This window comes from Ranitomeya variabilis, chromosome 5 (genome assembly GCF_051348905.1).
Source record: "Ranitomeya variabilis isolate aRanVar5 chromosome 5, aRanVar5.hap1, whole genome shotgun sequence".
NCBI lineage: Eukaryota > Metazoa > Chordata > Amphibia > Anura > Dendrobatidae > Ranitomeya > Ranitomeya variabilis.
Window position 1 is genome coordinate 69,239,098 of NC_135236.1, and position 21,401 is coordinate 69,260,498.

General features: G+C 44.8%; 1 protein-coding gene across 1 annotated transcript in view; it reads right to left on the minus strand.

The window, feature by feature from the left end:
- Positions 1 to 430: 430 nt before the first annotated feature.
- DOK2 (docking protein 2) overlaps positions 431 to 21,401 on the minus strand; it is a 48,818-nt gene continuing 27,847 nt past the window's right edge. The window contains exons 3-5 of the mRNA XM_077262137.1: positions 11,345 to 11,444; positions 5,469 to 5,641; positions 431 to 3,448 (exon numbers count right to left, since the gene is read on the minus strand). Coding sequence (XP_077118252.1) covers positions 2,804 to 3,448; positions 5,469 to 5,641; positions 11,345 to 11,444 — 918 coding nt within the window. The 3' untranslated portion in view covers positions 431 to 2,803. The remainder of the gene's footprint in view (positions 3,449 to 5,468; positions 5,642 to 11,344; positions 11,445 to 21,401) is intronic.

The window sequence follows — 21,401 nt, forward strand, 5'->3', positions numbered from 1 at the left end:
TTTTTTAACATCTTGTGGCCTCAGTATTCGTGAGGCATTATTGGGATTTACGAAAGGACGCATGACTTTCTGTCGCCTGCGTGCACCAGAGGAAGGTGCTGTTTTGGGCATGTAACAGGTACAGAATGACCACGTCCTCTCCCTGCGTCAGCTACACCACCACCATCAGCAGCTACACCAGCACCACCATGGCCACGTCCCCTGTATGATGCTCTCCTTATTTTTGGAAGTGATTTTTCTAATTTCTACTCTCAAAGTAGATTTGTTTGAAACAGCACTAGAAAACACACTGGTCCACAAATCATTTCTTTGGCATACTGATGGCAATAAGATGGCCGATGCCACTTATTTGCAACCCTACCAAAAAAAAACACAGAGGTCCAGAAAAAATATTTCTTTGGCTTACTAAAGAGGTGTTCCTGATGCAATTATTTATTTACAAAACAACTAGAAAACACACAGAGGTCATAAACAATATTTATTTGGCCTATAAATGGCAATGAGATGGGTGATGCCAATTATTTACTTGCAACACTACTAGAAAACACATAGCAGTCCTGAAAAATTATTTATTTAGCTTACTAATGGCAACAAGATGGCTGATGCAAATTATTTCCTAGAATACTAGAAAACACACAGCGTCTTTTTGGCACAGTACTCCCACAGGTGGGGGAGTGGGGGGCAGAGTACACAGTGGCTTTTGGCACAGTACTCCCACAGGTGGAGGGTGCAGAGTACACACAGCGGCTTTTTGGCACAGTACTCCCACAGGCGGGAGAGTGGGGGCAGAGTACACACAGTGGCTTTTAGGCACAGTATTTCCACAGGTGGAGGGTGCAGAGTACACACAGCGGCTTTTTGGCACAGTACTCCCACAGGCGGGGGATTGGGGGCAGAGTACACACAGTGGCTTTTTGGCACAGTATTTCCACAGGTGGAGGGTGCAGAGTACACACAGCGGCTTTTGGCACAGTACTCCCACAGGTGGAGGGTGCAGAGTACACACAGCGGCTTTTGGCACAGTACTCCCACAGGTGGAGGGTGCAGAGTACACACAGTGGCTTTTGGCACAGTACTCCCACAGGTGGAGGGTGCAGAGTACACACAGTGGCTTTTTGGCACAGTACTCCCACAGGTGGAGGGTGCAGAGTACACACAGTGGCTTTTTGGCACAGTATTCCCACAGGTGGAGGGTGCAGAGTACACATAGCAGCTTTTTGGAACAGTACTCACACAGGCGGTGGGCCAGAGTACACACAGCAGAACACAGTGATGCTACACCAGTGGGATGAAGCACACAGTGTTGGGATGATGCACATAGTGAAGTCATATTAGTAGGATAATGCACACAGTGAGGTCGCAATATTAGGAAAATGAACACAGTGATTTCACAATAGTGGGATGATGCACACATGATTTCACAGTAACGCAATGATGCACACAAAGATGTCACAATTGTGGAATGGTGCACACAGTAATGTCACAGCTCAGGCATAATGAACACAGTGAAGTCCTGCGTATACATAATCCAGTCAATAATGATCATAGAACAGCACATAAGAAGATCCCCATGTACACAATGACTTCAGAGCACAGGAAACACCATGATGATGTCACAGCACAGAAATAATGCAGATAGCCATGCCCATCCATCTACCATAGTCATCAGTGACTGCTCCTTATGTGCGAGAGGGCCCTATAGCTGCGGCTATGGCTGCTAACCTTGCAGTTACACCCAAGGAGAGAAAGCTTTTTTGGGCTCTCCATCATAACTAATTAGTAAGGGTCTACGGAAGGTTACCCCCTCTATGACTATATGGTAATAAGAGAAAAAGGGGCAGGGGTTGTCCAGTTGGGACAGGCAACTTGACTCCTAAATACTACGTAGTAGAGTTCATCAGCCCATACTACAGATGTGTCTGATATGTATGGGGTGTAATGAGTTGTGTAGTTTGGCGAATCGGGTTCCCACAAGTGAGTTTTAGTACTAAGTACATACAAACATTAACCTTAATAATATCCTTTCCTAGTAACTAGCCAGCTTGTTGACATTTTCCACTGTAGAATAAGACAATTTTCTACCCTGCAAGTAAATGCTAAATAAATGAAAGCATAAATAATAGTAAGTGCAGCTAAACTTAATCCAACACTGGTAGTTCATATGTTGACTTGGCTAATCTTGAAGAAAAGTAAGAGTACCCAATAAATACTGTACTGACTAATTAAAGGGAATTTGTCATCAGGTTTTTGCTATTTAATCCGAAAGCAGCATAATGTAAGGGATAAGACCCCGATTCCAGTGATGTGTCACTTACTGGGCTACTTGCCATAGTTTTGATAGAATCCCTGTTTTTTCTGGTGCAGATCTAGCAGTGTTCTCTGAATGCTGAGCTGTGTATAACCCCACCCACACCACTGATTGGCTGTTTTTTGTGTACAATGTCAGCAAGCTGCCAATGAGCGGTGGGGGCGGGGTTACATAGATTAGCCTGACTGCTCTGCACGCTACAACTAGTCCTCTAGTAATAATCAGCTGCTAATAAAACATCTACAACTAGTCCTCTAGTAATAATCAGCTGCTAATAAAACACTAATTATATTTCAACGACAGAAAGCTGCTGAACAAGTGACACACATCGCTGAAATCAGGGTCTCTGCCCATACATTATGTTGCTCTCAGAATAATTAGCAAAAACATGTTGACAGATTTCTTCTAAAAACAGAAAAAAATATGTACATTAATTTTCTGTACCGAACACTAGGGGAAAATATAGGTTTTTCTAGAGAATTTGATAAATGTTTTTCAACTTTCCTTTGTCCCGCGTAATGTAATATTGTCATATTCCCTGTCATTCGTACCCTGTGTTCCCCACTCCTCCTCTTGTTTTTGTGACCCTTCTGGACAGGCCTTTCCCTTTCCCCTGGGCACTGCATAATCATCCCATCCTGGTAAATAAGGATATTCATAGCCAATTTCATGGGCGTCAGTTGCTTGACTTTTCCAGGCATCCACCCTTATTCCCTCTGGCTCATCATACACCGGAGTCAGTTCTGGCTCGTCATAAATATGCTCAGGTTTGCGAACCTTCCTTGATTTTGCCTGTGGAGGAACATTTGGTCCAAGAAGACCTCCGAAGCCTGTAGCCAAAAGATTTTGCGCCACTTTATCGAACGGCACGGCATATTCACTCTCGGGTTGGTTGGCAGGCACATTGTTCTTCAAAGGCATAGTTGAGTGTGAAGGAGCCACTGCTAGAGAAGCTGAACGAACCGATTGACGAGGTAGATTGGAGGCTTCCTCGTGGTCATAGCTGGCCGAGGACTCGTTGCGACTTGCTTTGATGGCGGATTCAATGGCATTGAAAATGTGACTTCCGTGGGCTGTCTCAAATTCAAAGTTGCCTTCTCCTGAAGCACAACGGCGGCCGGCCTCGAAGGAAAACATGGTCTGTTGGTGGGGAGAAATGAGAACGATGAAGACAAGTTCATACCCAAGAAGAGAGCAGGTAAAATGCTAACATAAAACTGCTGCTTATGATCTACTTGGAAGCCACTGGTGATATATGGACATGGGAAACCTTCTAGAAGAGCAAAGTCCTTACATCTCTGTCATAGACCCAAGATCAGAAAACATGGCAACGATTAAAAGCTTATTCCTACCTTACACATTTATGGAAGCATGTGGCATAAACGAACCACGGCTTTCTCAAGAATGGGGGACCTATCTTGTATAGACACTAATTCTCGAGATGGATGAGGGTCCCAGAGGTGAGACCCTCATCTCCCAGATATTTCTGAGAAGGGAACAAACTCTTACCACACAGTGCCGTTTTGTGACAGCACACTACGCCAACTCCCAATCACCATAGCATTAAATGGATTGTATCAATGAGGCAACCTCTTTCAGTAGGATCTTTATTGGCCAACAGCATCTTACAGAGGGGCTCCCCAGTTATACCTCACCCCTATATTAGCCAGAGAGAGGCTATAAAGTGGTATTATCCCTATGGTGGACCCAGATCACCACTGTATTACATAGACTACCGTACTGCAGCTAAAATATTTGGCTAGTTGCAATTGGTGCTGACCACCAGGCCAATTATAATATAAGGGGGTGGTTATGTTCACGAGTAATGTGGATTACTAGGGATAGGATGTTAATTCAGGGTAGTTAGGAGGGATGTAGTGGAGCTATGTAGGGGCTTATCATGTATATAGGGGGCTACGCGGGGACTCACATTGTATATAGGAGTGCTACGTGGGGGCTCATTCTGTATATAGCAGGCTATGTGGGGGCTCATACTTTATGTAGGAGGCTATGTGGGGGCTCATAAGGTATATGGGGCTATGTGGGGACTCACACTGTATATAGGAGCGCTATGTGGGGGCTCATACTGTATATAGAAGGCTATTTGGGTGCTCATACTGTATATAGGGGGGCTATGTGGGGGCTCATACTTTATATAGGAGGCTATGTGGGGGCTCATAAGGTATATGGGGGCTATGTGGGGACTCATACTGTATATAGGGGAGCTATGTGGGGACCCACACTGTATACAGGAGTGCTACATGGGGACTATCACTGTATATAGGAGCGCTACGTGGGGGCTCATACAGTATATGGGAGGCTATGTGGGGGCTCATACTGTATATAGGGGGCTATGTGGGGACTCAGTCTATATAGAGGGCTATGTGAGGGCTCATACTGTATATAGGAAGACTGAATGGGAGCTCACACTGTATGTAGAGTGCTGTGGGGGGCTCACAATGTATATAGGGGGGTTGTGTGTGCTCAAGTGGTATATAGGGGGGCGTCTGCATACTTAATTCTGCTCAATATTATGTGATCCAAGTAATATTAATATAAAATAATAATTATAATGAATATGTTTATAATAATAATGAGCAGAATTAATTTCAGCCTATTGGTTCGGCCCTCCACAACAGTCAAAGCCTTTCATGTGGCCCCTCGGCAAAATTAACTGCCCACCCATCCTTACTGTAGATCAACCCAATAGGATAGTAGTTTGGACCTGTTTTTGCTTCAAACATATCGGAAGACATTTGTCCGGCCTTCCTATCAGTAATTCCCTTCACAGGACACTTTATTCAACTTTTCCGATTATACTAATGAAAGAAAACTTTTTTTAATATCTCATTAAGAAGAGTTTGTCAGGAAAGCATAACTGTTCAAACCAAATATTAGTGCTCAGTGCAACCTTGTTGTGGCCGCGTAGCTTGAAGCACCTTCCCACCTACTTCTTTTCCATCTTTCTCCTTGCCCCCTGTCTCCTGTAAAGCCACATCTGTCAATCAAGGATGGAGGAGGATGATGGGGACAGACGCAAAACAAATAGGCGGGACGTTGCACTGAACTGTTTGGCCAATGCTGGGGTGCAATGAGCACCTATGCTTGCTTTGAGCAGTCATTTTGTGCCGACAGAGTCTTTAAGAAAAGCTCTTCTCACCTTGTCTCGTCCAAACCTCCTCAGGTATGGATAAGGCCAGCTGAAGATCACATTTCCAGCTTGGCGATCTCTCAGAGAAAGACATTTGCCTTCAGCTAGGAGTGTGTATGTACCGGACAGTCTGCAGCGAGACGAAGCGTCTGTCTGCCTCACCCGCACTGCAAACTGGCCACCTAGAAACAAGAAGAAGCCACAAGAAGATTATAGATGTGTGTCCGGATCCAGTTTGTTATATTATAGCTGCTTTCATCCAAAAAACAGCACCACACTTTCCCACAGGTTGTGATGAGTACTGCAGTTCGGCTTTATCCATATCCACCATATCTGACAGATCGGACATTCAGTGTCTCCCTCCCCAAACCACCTCCTCACTTTGCCCCTTGTCTGTCAGTGTTCCCCAAGGCTCAGTTCTGGGACCCCTACTCTTCTCCATCTACACCTTCTGCCTGGGACAGCTCATAGAATCCCATGGTTTGCAGTATCATCTCTACGCCGATGACACACAGATCTACCTATCCGGACCTGACTTCACCTCCTTACTCACCAAAATCCCACACTGTCTGTCTGCTATCTCGGCCTTCTTTTCTGCTCGCTTTCTAAAACTGAACATGGACAAAACAGAATGCATCATCTTTCAAGCATCTCACTCTACCCCTCCACCAGACCTATCCATCAATGTCAATGGCTGCTCACTTTCCCCAGTCCCACACGCCCGGTGCCTCGGGGTGATCCTCGACTCTGCCTTCTCTTTCAAGCCACATATACAAGCCCTTGCCTCCTCCTGCCGTTCAAACTCAAAAATATTTCCCGGATCCATGTATTCCTTGACCGTGACATCACAAAAACACTAGTGCACGCCCTTATCATCTCCCGCCTTGACTACTGCAACCTCATACTCTCTGGCCTCCCCTCTAGCACTCTGGCACCACTCCAATCCATCCTACACTCTGCTGCCTGACTAATCCACCTGTCTCCCCGCTATTCCCCAGCCTCTCCCCTATGCCAAGCCGTTCACTGGCTTCCTATCGCCCAGAGACTCCAGTTCAAAACCCTTACAATGACATACAAAGCCATCCACAACCTGTCTCCTCCATACATCTGTGACATGGTCTCCTGGTACTTACCTACATGCAACCTTCGATCCTCTCAAGACCTCCTCCTCTACTCCCCTCTCAGCTCCTCTTCCCACAACCGCATCCAAGACTTCTCCCGTGCTTCCCCCATACTCTGGAATTCTCTACCCCAACACATCAGACTCTCGCCTACCATAGAAAACTTCAAAAAGAACCTGAAGACTCACCTCTTCCGACAAGCCTACAGCCTGCAGTGATCCTCAACCTACTGAACCACCGTACAACCAGCTCTACCCTCTCCTAGTGTATCCTCACCCATCCCCGTAGACTGTGAGCCCTCGTGGGCAGGGTCCTCCCTCCTTATGTACCTGTGTGCCTTGTTTTTTGCTCATGTTTAATGTATTTGTCTACATTTGCCCCCTTTTCACATGTAAAGCGCCATGGAATAATGACGCTATAAAAATGTATAATAATAATAAATAATAATTAATGGCGCAAGCTGCTATACTGGACAGAACCCGTGACAAGGTGTTTGTTGAAGAAAGCAGCCATTGTACAGCACTATCTAATTTGACTGGACATGTACTGTAGTCCGGATACAGGTAAGGACACACGGTGATCTCTTAAGGGGTGTTATAAATGTGGGGGGACATCACGCTGTGGATTATGCCAATATATACATATGTCTATAAATTATACCCCAAGTGTTACTGAGGCCACATCTGAGATTAAAACATTTACTAATTATAATTGCTCATGTCTTGTCTGTTTAGTCACATGGAAAACGTGTAACCTTCAATATGTAAGTTGCCCTACAAGAAAAAGCTGAAGGTGAGGATTCCGGTAGAAAAAGCAGACCCAAATATTAATAAAAGATCACTCTCACGTCTACTATGCCACTTGGTCATCTAGAATACTATGTCCAGTTCTGGGCACCACATTGTAAAAAAAAACAAAAAACTGGAGCAAATTCAAAGAAGAGCAACCAGGATGGGGAGCGGACTGCAAACAATGCCCTACGCGGAACAAAAGACTAAGAGGAGACTTAACAGCTGTCTACAAATAGTGATTAATGAGTGGAACAGGCTGCCACAAGAGGAGGTGAGTTCTCCTTCAATGGAAGTCTTCAAACAGAGGGTGGACAGACATGTGTCTGAGATGGTTCAGTGAGTCCTGCATTGGACATGATGACCCTGAAGGTCCTTCCAACTCTCACATTCTATGATTCTATGACTTCTTAGAGATGCATAATGGTGAAACAGACAGCTTGCAGATATGTGGCATTGAGAGAGCAGAGGATAGGTCTGCCCTCTCATGCACCCGTGAGGTTTTCTGGATTCTTTGCATGGATACTCGGGCCCTATTAGGTCTGAATTTTAAAACTGACTTATCCTACTATATAATTGTCTAAGGGGTACTTCCGTCTGTCTGTCCCGGATATTCATTGGTCGCGGCCTCTGTCTGTCATGGAATCCAAGTCGCTGATTGGTCGTGGCAAAACGCCCACGACCATTGCCACGACCAATCAGCGACGCGCACTGTCCGGAAGAAAATGGCCGCTCCTTACTCCCCGCACTCACTGCCCGTCGCCCGCATACACCCCTCCGGTCACCGCTCACACAGGGTTAATGCCGGCGGTAACGGACCGCGTTATGCCGCGGGTAACGCACTCCGTTACCGCTGCTATTAACCCTGTGTGACCAAGTTTTTTACTATTGACGCAGCCTATGCAGCGTCAATGGTAAAAACATCTAATGTTAAAAATAATTAAAAAAATAAAAAATGATTATATACTCACCTACTCCACCTTTCCCGCTCCTCGCGATGCAAGCGGCACGTTCCGGTGGCAAGGATGGTCTGGCAGAAGGACCTGCCATGACGTCACGGTCATGTGACCGCGACGTCATGTGACCGCTACACGGTCATGTGACCGCGACGTCATCACAGGTCCTGCGCGACAAGGACCTGCCGTGACATCACGGTCATGTGACCGCGACACGGTCACGTGACCGCGACGTCATCACACCCTGGGACCGGAAGCTGCCGCCTGCACCCCACACAGGCGACAGAGCTACAAAGCGCCTGCGGAAGGTGAGTATATGTTTATTTTTAATTTTTTTAACCTGTGTCATACGTGGCTGGGCAATATACTACGTAGCTGGGCAATATACTACGTGGCTCTGTGCTGTATACTACGTCACTGGGCAATATACAATGTAACTGGGCAATATACTTCGTCACTGAGCAATATACTACGTGGCTGGGCAATATACTTCGTCACTGAGCAATATACTACGTCGCTGGGCAATATACTACGTGGCTCTGTGCTGTATACTACGTCACTGGGCAATACACTACGTGGCTGGGCAATATACTACGTGGCTGGGCAATATACTACGCGGACATACATATTCTAGAATACCCGATGCGTTAGAATCGGGCCACCATCTAGTCTACTATATAATTGTCTAAGGGTCACTTCCGTCTGTCCTTCTGTCTGTCTGTCTGTCACGGATATTCATTGGTCGCGGCCTCTGTCTGTCATGGAAATCCAAGTCGCTGATTGGTCGCGGCAAAACGGCCACGACCAATCAGCGACGAGCACAGTCCGGGGGCAAAATGGCCGCTCCTTACTCCCCGCAGTCAGTGCCCGCTCCATACTCTCCTACAATCAGCGCTCACACAGGGTTACTGGCAGCCGCAGCGGACCGTGTTATGCCGCGGGTAACGCACTCGGTTACCGCTGCTATTAACCCTGTGTGACCAACTTTTTACTATTCATGCTGCCTATGCAGCATCAATAGTTAAAAGATCTAATGTTAAAAATAATTTAAAAAAAAAAAGTTATATACTCACCGTCCGTCGGCCCCTCAGATCAGGCCTTCCCCGCTCCTCGCGACGCTCCGGTGACCTCTCCATGCATTGCGGTCTCGCGAGACCACTACGTCATCATCTCGCGAGACCGCAATGCACTCTTGGGAGCGGAGCACGCGAGGAGCGTCGGTAACAGCTTCGCCTGGATCCGGGGCCAACGGAAGGTGAGTATATAACTATTTTTTATTTTAATTCTTTTCTTTAACAGGGATATGATGCCCACATTGCTATATACTGCATGGGCTGTGCAATATAATACGTGGGCTGTGCAATATAATACGTGGCTGTGCAATATACTACGTGGGCTGTGCAATATACTACGTGGGCTGTGCAATATACTACGTGGGCTGTGCTATATACTACGTGGGCTGTGCAATATACTACGTGGGCTGTCCAATATACTATGTGGCTGTGCAATATACTACGTGGGCTGTGCAATATACTACGTGGGCCGTGCAATATACTACATGCCTGTGCAATATACTACGTGGGCTGTGCAATGTACTACGTGGGCTGTGCAATGTTCTGCGTGGGCTGTGCAATATACTGCGTGGGCTGTGCTATATACTACGTGGGCTGTGCAATATACTATGTGGGCTGAGTTATACACTACGTGGGCTGTGTTATACACTACGTGGGCTGTGTTATATACTACGTGGGCTGTGCAATATACTACGTGGGCTGAGTTATACACTATGTGGCCTGTGTTATACACTACGTGGGCTGTGTTATACACTACGTGGGCTGTGTTATACACTACATGGCCTGTGTTATACACTACGTGGGCTTTGTTATATACTGCATGCGTGGGCTGTTATATACTACGTGAGCTGTCTTATATGCTACGTGGGCTGTTATAATCTACGTGGCTGTGTTATATGCTATGTGGGCTGTTATACACTCCATGGGCTGTGCTATATACTCTGTGGGCTGTGTTATATACTACGTGGCTGTGCTATATACTCCGTGGGCTGTGCTATATACTACGTGGCTGTGCTATATACTACGTGGGCTGTTATATACTACATGGCCGGCCGCGAACAATCAGCGACAGGCGCAGTCCGAATCCTGTGTATTCAATGTATTATTCTAAAATCTTCATAAATAAACTACATACATGTTCTAGAATACCCGATGCGTTAGAATCGAGCTACCATCTAGTTGCATTATATTAATGGTTATGTGCATTATATTGTGTAATTATGGGTAGTTTTTGGCAATGTCGTGGATTTATGTCCCAGTTTATAGGAGAGAAATATGAATTGGTTTAATATGTGGTTACATGGTATTGGTTCTGAATAGAATCATGGGTGGATAGAAACGGAACGATTAACATGCTCTTTAGTATGTGAGAAAATCATGTGTTACAAAACAGTGCTATTATTCAGGGCATGGAAATGCTCGATACGCGCGTAGGCCTAGTGTTATGTCTTTTTCTACACGTTTTTAGACCATATCAATAAATGATGTTTCAAGCATAACTTTTGGTTGCTTGTTTCTATTTGTAATATTACGGTGGACAGTTTTCCAGCCAAATTCATAACATTTGTCTAGCACTTGGGCGCAGACGCTCTTCTAATCAGGTCATTGTCCTTTAAGATCTGAGACCAGAGGAAATTAGAAAATGATTCAGCTTCTATTAAACCCCCCATCTCCTGCCCCATAATTATCTCGTCCCCCGCCGTGCCATCATCTGCAGATGCTTCGTCTATAGCGTCTGCATATTATCTATTGCCGGCACAGAGTTTTCCTCTGCACCTGCCGAATGCAGCTTCTCATCTCCGGCACAAAGCTTCCTCGCTACCACATCAAAGACTTCTCACCTCATTAGTTTCCTACATATGCACAAGCATGCATCTAGTACTGTGTTCTTGACCCGTTTCCATGTCATAAGATATTGTAGCCACGTCACCCGCTAGGTCTCCTCACCTGCTGAGGCCTTCTTGCTGGTGCTGTATAGAGAGTTCTCCTGTAGTTGGAGATTTGAGATGAGCGGCTGACTGGTTGTCCTCTCCAAAGGTCGGCGTTCCTGAACATAGACACAAGCACACTCAATCTGTAGCCAAAAACTTTTTTTTTTTTTTTTTTAATTCAACCATTCTAGACTTGGGAGAGACTCATCGCTTTACAACTAACAACCAGCATTCAAGAGATCACAGGTTGAAGTTCCTCAAAAGAGTTAAAAAAAAAGTAGTATCAAAATAAAAAAAGTAAAAAAAACCCTAAGAATTCAAAATTTTCTTTTGCCATTTGATAAATTGAGAAAAATCTGAAAAAAAACCATTGTTTTTAGGACTTTAGTACTTTTGTCTCTACATATAAGCAAATCAATTTAAGGGTCCTTGTCTAACGTCAAGGTCAGTATTCGGTGGCTGCCGGGCAGAAGCCTCCTGCCTGATGGCATTTGCGGCTCCGCTGTTGATTAGCCATCCCGGCATGATGTCGTGTGTGCAACGCTGAAGTCCAGTGGGACAGATTACTGACCCGTCCGCTTTAGCAAGATCCAGAAAATGCATTTACTCATCTCTTATTGTCTCTCATAGTGAACGTCATAAATAAAATAAACAAGTGGAAACCCTTATTCATCTTGAGGTCCTTGCCTTAAAGAGAATCTGTCACCAGGTATTTACTGGCCGATCTGAAAGCAGAAAGATGTAGGGGCAGAGACCCTGATTCCAGAAATGTCACATTAGGCTACTTAGTGTACTTTTGATAAAATCACTGTTTTATATGCTGCATATCTACCAGTAATCTGAATGCTGACCTCTGTATAACTCCGCCTACACCACGGATTAACAGCTTTCTGCCTACACACAGTGTACACAGAAAGCTTTCAATCAGTGCTGATCCTCTAGTGATAATCTGTTGATATTAGGATATATTGCCGATATTAGCATCTAGAGTATTAATGAGTTAATTTTCTTTAAATTCAAGTGGGTGTTGTCAGACAGTTTTAACTGGGGGTGTGTGCTTCTTCCCCCTGTATGATGCTGCCCAATCATAAGCAGGCAGCAACACACTAAGGAAAGAAGAACACGCCCACATCATAGCTTAGAGCAGGTTTGTCAGTGTGTGAGATATAATAATACAGCCCTGATCTCCAGGTCTAACCTCCTGCATAAGTCAATGTGAGGGGTAGCTCACTGCAGATATAAGTGTGATTACTAACACTCTCAGTAATCAGGAGAGCTGATATAAAAAAAAAGTTGACTTAAAAAAAATTAACTCATTTGGTGCCAAGTACTTTAATTGACAATATCTCAGCGAAGAGAGAAAATTTTTTAAAAAAAGTTTTATTCCACAATAAATGACAAATGACAATAAATGGCTTCACCCAACCGCTAACCATGAGTGGAGAAAAAGTTTTGGTGTTATGATTCATATTCTCTGGAAAAAGGCCAAGAAAGCAAAAATTCTGCCGGGGTATGTAAACTTTTGAGCACAACTGTATTACAAATTTGGCTATATATTCTTACAGTATTGATTCAACGTTTGTTGAAACGACAGATATGGATATGATTCCATTATATTTTGATTGATCCAATGTTTTTCTTAGCACAGAACTTTTTTATGGTTATGGAGAACATCAAGCCTATAGACAAAATAGCGCTTATATTGATTCAGTCTATATGTAGTGTCCATATTCCAAGTCTGCAATTTGTAAAAATGACATTTTTACTGTGCAGCAAAATGCAATGTAGTCATTGATCACAGATACGAGAGATACACAACACAATAAGTATAAATCTTCCTATGTCATATCCATAGCTTTTCTTCTACCAAATATATATGTCAGTCAGCAATTACATCAATCATTAATAACATTAACCTCGTCCTGAAAAGGCAAATTTTTATTTTTCCATTTTTGTTTATTTTACCCTCGTTTCCATGAGCATTAACTTTTTTTGTGTTTTTTTCCATCAATATGAAGTCTTGTTTTTTATGGGATGAGTTCTAATTTTTAATGACAACATATAATAAACTGAAAAAAGGGGGAAAAAAATGCAACATGGATAAAATGGTGAAAAATGTTAATTTAATCTCTGTTTTTGTGCTTAATTTTTACTAAATTTGTTGTGCTGTAAAAACGACCTAGCAACAGGATTCTTCACGTCAGATTTCGGAGAAACCAATCTTGTGCATTTTTTAACATTTTAGTGATTCAAAAATATTCTGAAGTTCGTTAAAAAAAAAATTGGTTTGTGTCACCATTTTCTGAACCCCGTAATAGTCTCATTTTTCCGTTGATGGAGCTATGTAAGGGCTTGGCTTTTGTTGCGTGATGAGCTAAAGTTTTTATTGGTCCTTACATTTTAATTGATTTTTTATTCCATTTTTTGGGAGAATTTTAAGTTATGAAAAAATTCCAATTTGGGTGATTCCACTTTCTTTTTCTGTAGATCATTTGGCGTATGGATCAATTAATTTTATAGTTTCATAGATCAGATTTTAACGGATGGTGCAATACTGTATAAGGATTTTTTCTGTTTGTTTTTTTTTTTTACTTGAAAAAGTGTGGGTGATTCAAACTTTTATGCTTTTTATTTATTTTTGTTATATTTTTAGAAACTTTTACTTATTTCTGTAATACGACTAGAGGACCTGAACTTGTGATTGATTGCTTGTACTATATACTGCAATATATACATATCCAGACTCCTTAACATTGGAATTGTAGCACCAAGAGAGAAAAGTCGTGGAGTTATGGAAATTACAGGTTGGGTAGACGCGTTAATTTTCTGCAAATGATGAAATAATGGAAACAAAATTTTCAAAACATCTCGATTTATTCAGTATCGAGTATTAGCGCCACATGCAGAAACACACCTTGGCATGTTATCGTTATAAGTAAGCCAAGATCCTCCTGGACAATGATCGTGAGCTGCATCCAACATTTATAAATGTGGGCAGAAAACATTCCTAAGCGTTGGATGTGCCGATCTACCTTTTCTCCATTTTCTACATACAGAATACCACAGTGCTGAATGTCCAATCTTAGGACCGAAACGGTGGTGTACTCAAGTATTCTGTCAATATACATCTGTAATAACACAATGGATTCATGAAAATACGAAGCATTGCTGGACTGGATTGTTAATAAAAGCAATCTGATGAGCATCAAAGGTGTTCTGGTTTCCTACTGAAGATTGTGAGTTGGAAAGACCTCCCTCTTCGATGGGCACTTACCTATCTTCAGGCTGCCCAACATAATTTAATAAATATTGGCATGCTATCAATGAGGCTGTTTTATGGTTGTTTTTAGGAATATTCTGCTGAGCTGAATGCACTTTGGCACAAAAATCATCAAGATCCGCCACTGGCAGCTCCTTTTACAATTGCCGATCAATGACGTCCCAGATGTACTCAATGGAAGACAAGTCTGGATATGCTGCCGGCCATGGTAGGACATTTAGATCACACAGGCTGGTCTGTCATGATTCCCAATGGCAGGGACATGGGCAAAAAACGGACTAGCTCTAGGAAGATGGTATCTCAGGTAACCGCGATGCTGAACCTAACACGCAAATAAAAATAGCCAGGGGGTGTGCCTACGTTGTATCCCTAGACACCTCGCGCCAGCCGGAGAGCTAACTACCCCTATAAGAGGAATACACAGACCTGGCTTGCCTCCAGGGAAACCCCAAAAGTTATAGTAGCCCCCCACATGTAATAACGGTTAGGTAAGAGGAAAACACAAACGCAGTATGAATATAGATTCAGCAAAGTGAGGCCCTCTGACTAGATAGATGAAAATACAAAAGAGGACTTCGCGGTTACCTCAAAACCCTAAGCAGCCATCCTGAAACTACCTTAACTCCGTTATCAACTCATGACACCGGAGTAGTAATTTCAGATCACTAGAGCTTCCAGCAGCACAAGAAATATAAATGCATGTTGGACAAAACAAACACAAAAAGCCAAAGATTTCAACTTAGCTGAATTGCAGACTTGGAGCAGGTAGCAAGCAACAGAGATGCTCTGGTAACATTGATTGCCGGCACTAGAGTGACTGAGAAGCCAGACTAAATAGGAAACTCCCAATTTCCTGATGAAAACAGGTGCACTGGAAACACAAGACCAAAGTCAACCAGTACCACCAGTAGCCACCAGAGGGAGCCAAAAACAGAATTCACAACAGTACCCCCCCCTTAAGGAGGGGGCACCGAACCCTCATGAGAACCACCAGGGCGATCTGGATGCGCCCTATGAAAGGCGCGAACCAAATCAGAGGCATGAACATCAGAGGCAGTCACCCAAGAATTATCCTCCTGACCGTATCCCTTCCATTTAACCAGATATTGAAGTCTCCGTCTGGAAATACGAGAGTCCAAAATCTCCACAACATACTCCAATTCACCCTCCACCAGCACAGGAGCAGGAGGCTCAACAGAAGGAACAACCGGTACCTCGTACCTCCGCAACAACGACCTATGGAAAACATTATGAATGGTGAAAGATGCTGGAAGGTCCAAACGAAAAGATACAGGATTAAGAATCTCCAAAATCCTATAAGGACCTATGAACCGAGGTTTGAACTTAGGAGAAGAGACCTTCATAGGGACAAAAGGAGAAGACAACCACACCAAGTCTCCAACACGGAGATGATGACCCACACGACGATGACGATTAGCAAACTGCTGAGTCTTCTCCTGAGACAACTTCAAATTGTCCACCACATGACTCCAAATCCGGTGCAGTCTATCCACCACAGAATCCACTCCAGGACAATCCGAAGACTCCACCTGACCAGACGAAAAACGAGGGTGAAACCCTGAATTGCAAAAGAAAGGAGAAACCAGAGTAGCAGAACTGGCCCGATTATTGAGAGCAAACTCTGCCAACGGCAAAAAGGCGACCCAATCATCCTGATCAGCAGACACAAAACACCTCAAATACGTCTCCAAGGTCTGATTAGTTCGCTCCGTCTGGCCATTAGTCTGAGGATGGAACGCAGATGAAAAAGACAAATCAATGCCCATCCTGGCACAGAACGCTCGCCAGAACCTAGACACAAATTGAGATCCTCTGTCAGACACGATGTTTTCCGGGATACCATGTAAGCGAACCACATTCTGAAAAAATAAAGGAACCAACTCCGATGAAGAAGGCAATTTGGGCAAGGGTACCAAATGAACCATCTTAGAAAAACGGTCACACACCACCCAAATGACGGACATTTTCTGAGAAACCGGGAGATCCGAGATAAAGTCCATAGAGATGTGCGTCCACGGCCTCTTCGGAATAGGCAAGGACAACAACAATCCACTAGCCCGAGAACAGCAAGGCTTGGCCCGAGCACAAACATCACAAGACTGTACAAAGGTACGCACATCCCGAGACAGGGAAGGCCACCAGAAGGACCTGGCCACCAAATCTCTGGTACCAAAAATTCCAGGGTGGCTGTTATGACCCCAGTGGACAGGGTCTCAGAGAAACGTGTAAGTCTGCGAGATTCAAAAATCCAGCTCATAGGGCTGTGGTAACTGGGTTGACCAAATAGCTACTCCTAACGCCAACACTAGAAGTAGCCGGGGATCATGCCTACGGATCGCTAGATGACTCGCGCCAGCCGGAGAATCTAACTACCCCTAGGAGAAGAAAACAAAGACCTCTCTTGCCTCCAGAGAAAGGGACCCCAAAGCAAGATACAAGCCCCCCACAAATAATAACGGTGAGGTAAGAGGAAATGACAAACACAGAAATGAACCAGGTTCAGCAAAGAGAGGCCAGCTTACTAATAGCAGAATATAGCAAGATAACTTATCTGGTCAACAAAAACCCTATAAAAATCCACGCTGGAGATTCAAGAACCCCCGAACCGTCTAACGGTCCGGGGGGAGAACACCAGCCCCCTAGAGCTTCCAGCAAATGTCAGGATACAGATTGGAACAAGCTGGACAAAAATACCAAACAAAACAAAAGCAAAAAGCACGGAAGCAGACTTAGCTTGAAATACAGGAACCAGGATCATAGGACAAGAGCACAACAGATTAGCTCTGATTTCAACGATGCCAGGCATTGAACTGAAGGTCCAGGGAGCTTATATAGCAACGCCCCTGAACTAACGGCCCAGGTGAGGATATAGGAAAAGACAGAAGCTCCAGAGTCAAATCACTAATGACCACTAGAGGGAGCAAAAAGCAAAATCACAACAGTACCCCCCCCTTAGTGAGGGGTCACCGAACCCTCACCACGACCACCAGGGCGATCAGGACGAGCGGCGTGAAAGGCACGAACTAAATCGGCCGCATGAACATCAGAGGCGACCACCCAGGAATTATCTTCCTGACCATAGCCCTTCCACTTGACCAGGTACTGAAGCCTCCGCCTGGAGAGACGAGAATCCAAGATCTTCTCCACCACGTACTCCAACTCGCCCTCAACCAACACCGGAGCAGGAGGCTCAGCAGAAGGAACCACAGGCACAACGTACCGCCGCAACAAGGACCTATGAAATACGTTGTGGATAGCAAACGACACAGGAAGATCCAGGCGAAAGGATACCGGATTAAGGATTTCCAATATCTTGTAAGGACCAATAAAACGAGGTTTAAATTTGGGAGAGGAAACCTTCATAGGAACAAAGCGGGAAGAAAGCCACACCAAATCCCCAACACGTAGTCGGGGACCCACACCGCGGCGGCGGTTGGCAAAGCGCTGAGCCCTCTCCTGTGACAACTTCAAGTTGTCCACCACAAGATTCCAGATCCGCTGCAACCTATCCACCACAGAATCCACCCCAGGGCAGTCAGAAGGTTCCACATGGCCCGAAGAAAAACGAGGGTGGAAACCAGAGTTGCAGAAAAACGGCGAAACCAAGGTGGCGGAACTAGCCCGATTATTAAGGGCAAACTCAGCCAACGGCAAGAAGGTCACCCAATCGTCCTGATCAGCAGAGACAAAACACCTCAAATAAGCCTCCAAAGTCTGATTAGTTCGCTCCGTCTGTCCATTAGTCTGAGGATGGAAAGCAGACGAAAACGACAAGTCAATGCCCATCCTACTACAAAAGGATCGCCAGAATCTGGAAACGAACTGGGATCCTCTGTCTGACACAATATTCTCAGGGATGCCGTGCAAACGAACCACGTTCTGGAAAAACACAGGAACCAGATCGTAAGAGGAAGGCAGCTTAGGCAAAGGAACCAAATGGACCATCTTGGAGAAGCGATCACATATCACCCAGATAACAGACATGCCTTGAGACACCGGAAGATCAGAAATGAAATCCATGGAGATATGTGTCCAAGGTCTCTTAGGGACAGGCAAGGGCAAGAGCAACCCGCTGGCACGAGAACAGCAAGGCTTAGCTCGAGCACAAGTCCCACAGGACTGTACAAATGACCGCACATCCCTAGACAAGGAAGGCCACCAAAAGGATCTGGCCACCAGATCTCTGGTGCCAAAAATTCCTGGGTGACCTGCCAACACCGAGGAATGAACCTCGGAAATGACTCTGCTGGTCCACTTATCAGGCACAAACAGTCTGTCAGGTGGACAAGAATCAGGCCTATCAGCCTGAAATCTCTGCAACACACGTCGCAGATCAGGAGAAATAGCTGACAAGATAATACCATCCTTAAGAATACCAACAGGTTCAGCGACTCCAGGAGCATCAGGCACAAAGCTCCTGGAAAGAGCATCGGCCTTCACATTTTTTGAACCTGGTAAATACGAGACAACAAAGTCAAAACGGGAGAAAAACAATGACCAGCGGGCCTGTCTAGGATTCAGGCGTTTAGCAGACTCGAGATACATCAGATTTTTGTGATCAGTCAAGACCACCACACGATGCTTAGCACCCTCGAGCCAATGACGCCACTCCTCAAATGCCCATTTCATGGCCAACAACTCCCGATTGCCCACATCATAATTTCGCTCCGCAGGCGAAAACTTCCTAGAGAAAAAGGCGCAAGGTCTCATAACAGAGCAACCAGGGCCTCTCTGCGACAAAACGGCCCCTGCTCCAATCTCTGAAGCATCCACCTCAACCTGAAAGGGAAGCGAGACATCAGGCTGGCACAAAACAGGCGCCGAAGTAAACCGACGTTTCAACTCCTGGAAAGCCTCCACGGCAGCAGGAGCCCAATTAACCACATCGGAGCCCTTCTTGGTCATATCCGTCAAAGGTTTCACAATGCTAGAAAAGTTAGCGATAAAACGACGGTAGAAGTTAGCGAAACCCAAGAACTTCTGAAGACTCTTAACTGACGAGGGCTGAGTCCAATCAAGAATAGCTCGGACCTTGACTGGGTCCATCTCCACAGCAGAAGGGGAAAAAATGAACCCCAAAAAGGGAACCTTCTGTACACCAAAAAGACACTTTGAGCCCTTGACAAACAAAGAATTTTCACGCAAAATTTTAAAGACCATCCTGACCTGCTCCACATGCGAGTCCCAATTATCAGAAAAAAACAGAATATCATCCAGATAAACGATCAAAAATTTATCCAGATAGTTCCGGAAAATGTCATGCATAAAGGACTGAAAAACTGAAGGGGCATTAGAGAGCCCAAAAGGCATCACCAAGTACTCAAAATGACCTTCGGGCGTATTGAATGCGGTTTTCCATTCATCTCCTTGCTTAATGCGCACAAGGTTGTACGCACCACGAAGGTCTATCTTGGTAAACCACTTGGCACCTTTAATCCGGGCAAACAAGTCAGACAACAGCGGCAAAGGATACTGAAATTTGACAGTGATCTTATTTAAAAGCCGATAGTCAATACAAGGCCTCAAAGATCCGTCCTTTTTAGCCACAAAAAAGAATCCCGCACCAAGAGGGGAAGAAGACGGACGGATGTGTCCTTTCTCCAGAGACTCCTTGATATATGAACGCATAGCGGTATGTTCAGGTATCGACAGATTAAACAGTCTTCCCTTAGGAAATTTACTGCCTGGAATCAAATCTATTGCACAGTCACATTCCCTATGAGGAGGCAATGCACTGGACCTGGACTCGCTAAAGACATCCTGATAGTCAGACAAATACTCCGGAACTTCCGAAGGCGTAGAAGAAGCAATAGACACAGGCAGGGAATCCTCATGAATACCACGACAGCCCCAACTAGACACTGACATAGCCTTCCAGTCAAGGACTGGATTATGGGTCTGTAACCATGGCAGCCCCAAAACAACCAAATCATGCATTTTATGTAGAACGAGAAAACGTATCACCTCGCGGTGTTCAGGAGTCATGCACATGGTAACCTGTGTCCAATACTGCGGTTTATTTTCTGCCAATGGCGTAGCATCAATACCCCTAAGAGGGATAGGATTTTCTAATGGTTCAAGAATAAAACCACAGCGCTTAGCAAATGAGAGATCCATAAGACTCAGGGCAGCACCTGAATCTACAAACGCCATGACAGGATAAGATGACAGTGAGCAAATCAAAGTTACAGACAGAATAAACTTAGGATGCAAATTACCAACGGTGACAGGACTAACAACCTTAGATATACGTTTAGAGCATGCTGAGATAACATGTGTAGAATCACCACAGTAGTAGCACAAGCCATTCCGGCGTCTATGAATTTTCCTCTCATTTCTAGTCAAGATTCTATCACATTGCATCAAATCAGGTGTCCGTTCAGACAACACCATGAGGGAATTTGCGGTTTTTCTATCACATTGCATCACATCAGGTGTCTGTTCAGACAACAACATGAGGGAATTTGCGGTTTTGCGCTCCCGCAACCGCCGGTCAATTTGAATAGCCAGGGACATGGTATCATTCAGACCTGTGGGAATGGGAAAACCCACCATAACATTCTTAATGGCCTCAGAAAGGCCATTTCTAAAATTAGCGGCCAGTGCACACTCGTTCCAATGTGTCAGCACGGACCATTTCCGAAATTTTTGGCAATACACCTCAGCCTCGTCCTGGCCCTGAGACATAGCCAGCAAGGCTTTCTCTGCCTGAATCTCAAGATTGGGTTCCTCATAAAGTAAACCGAGCGCCAGAAAAAACGCATCAATATCA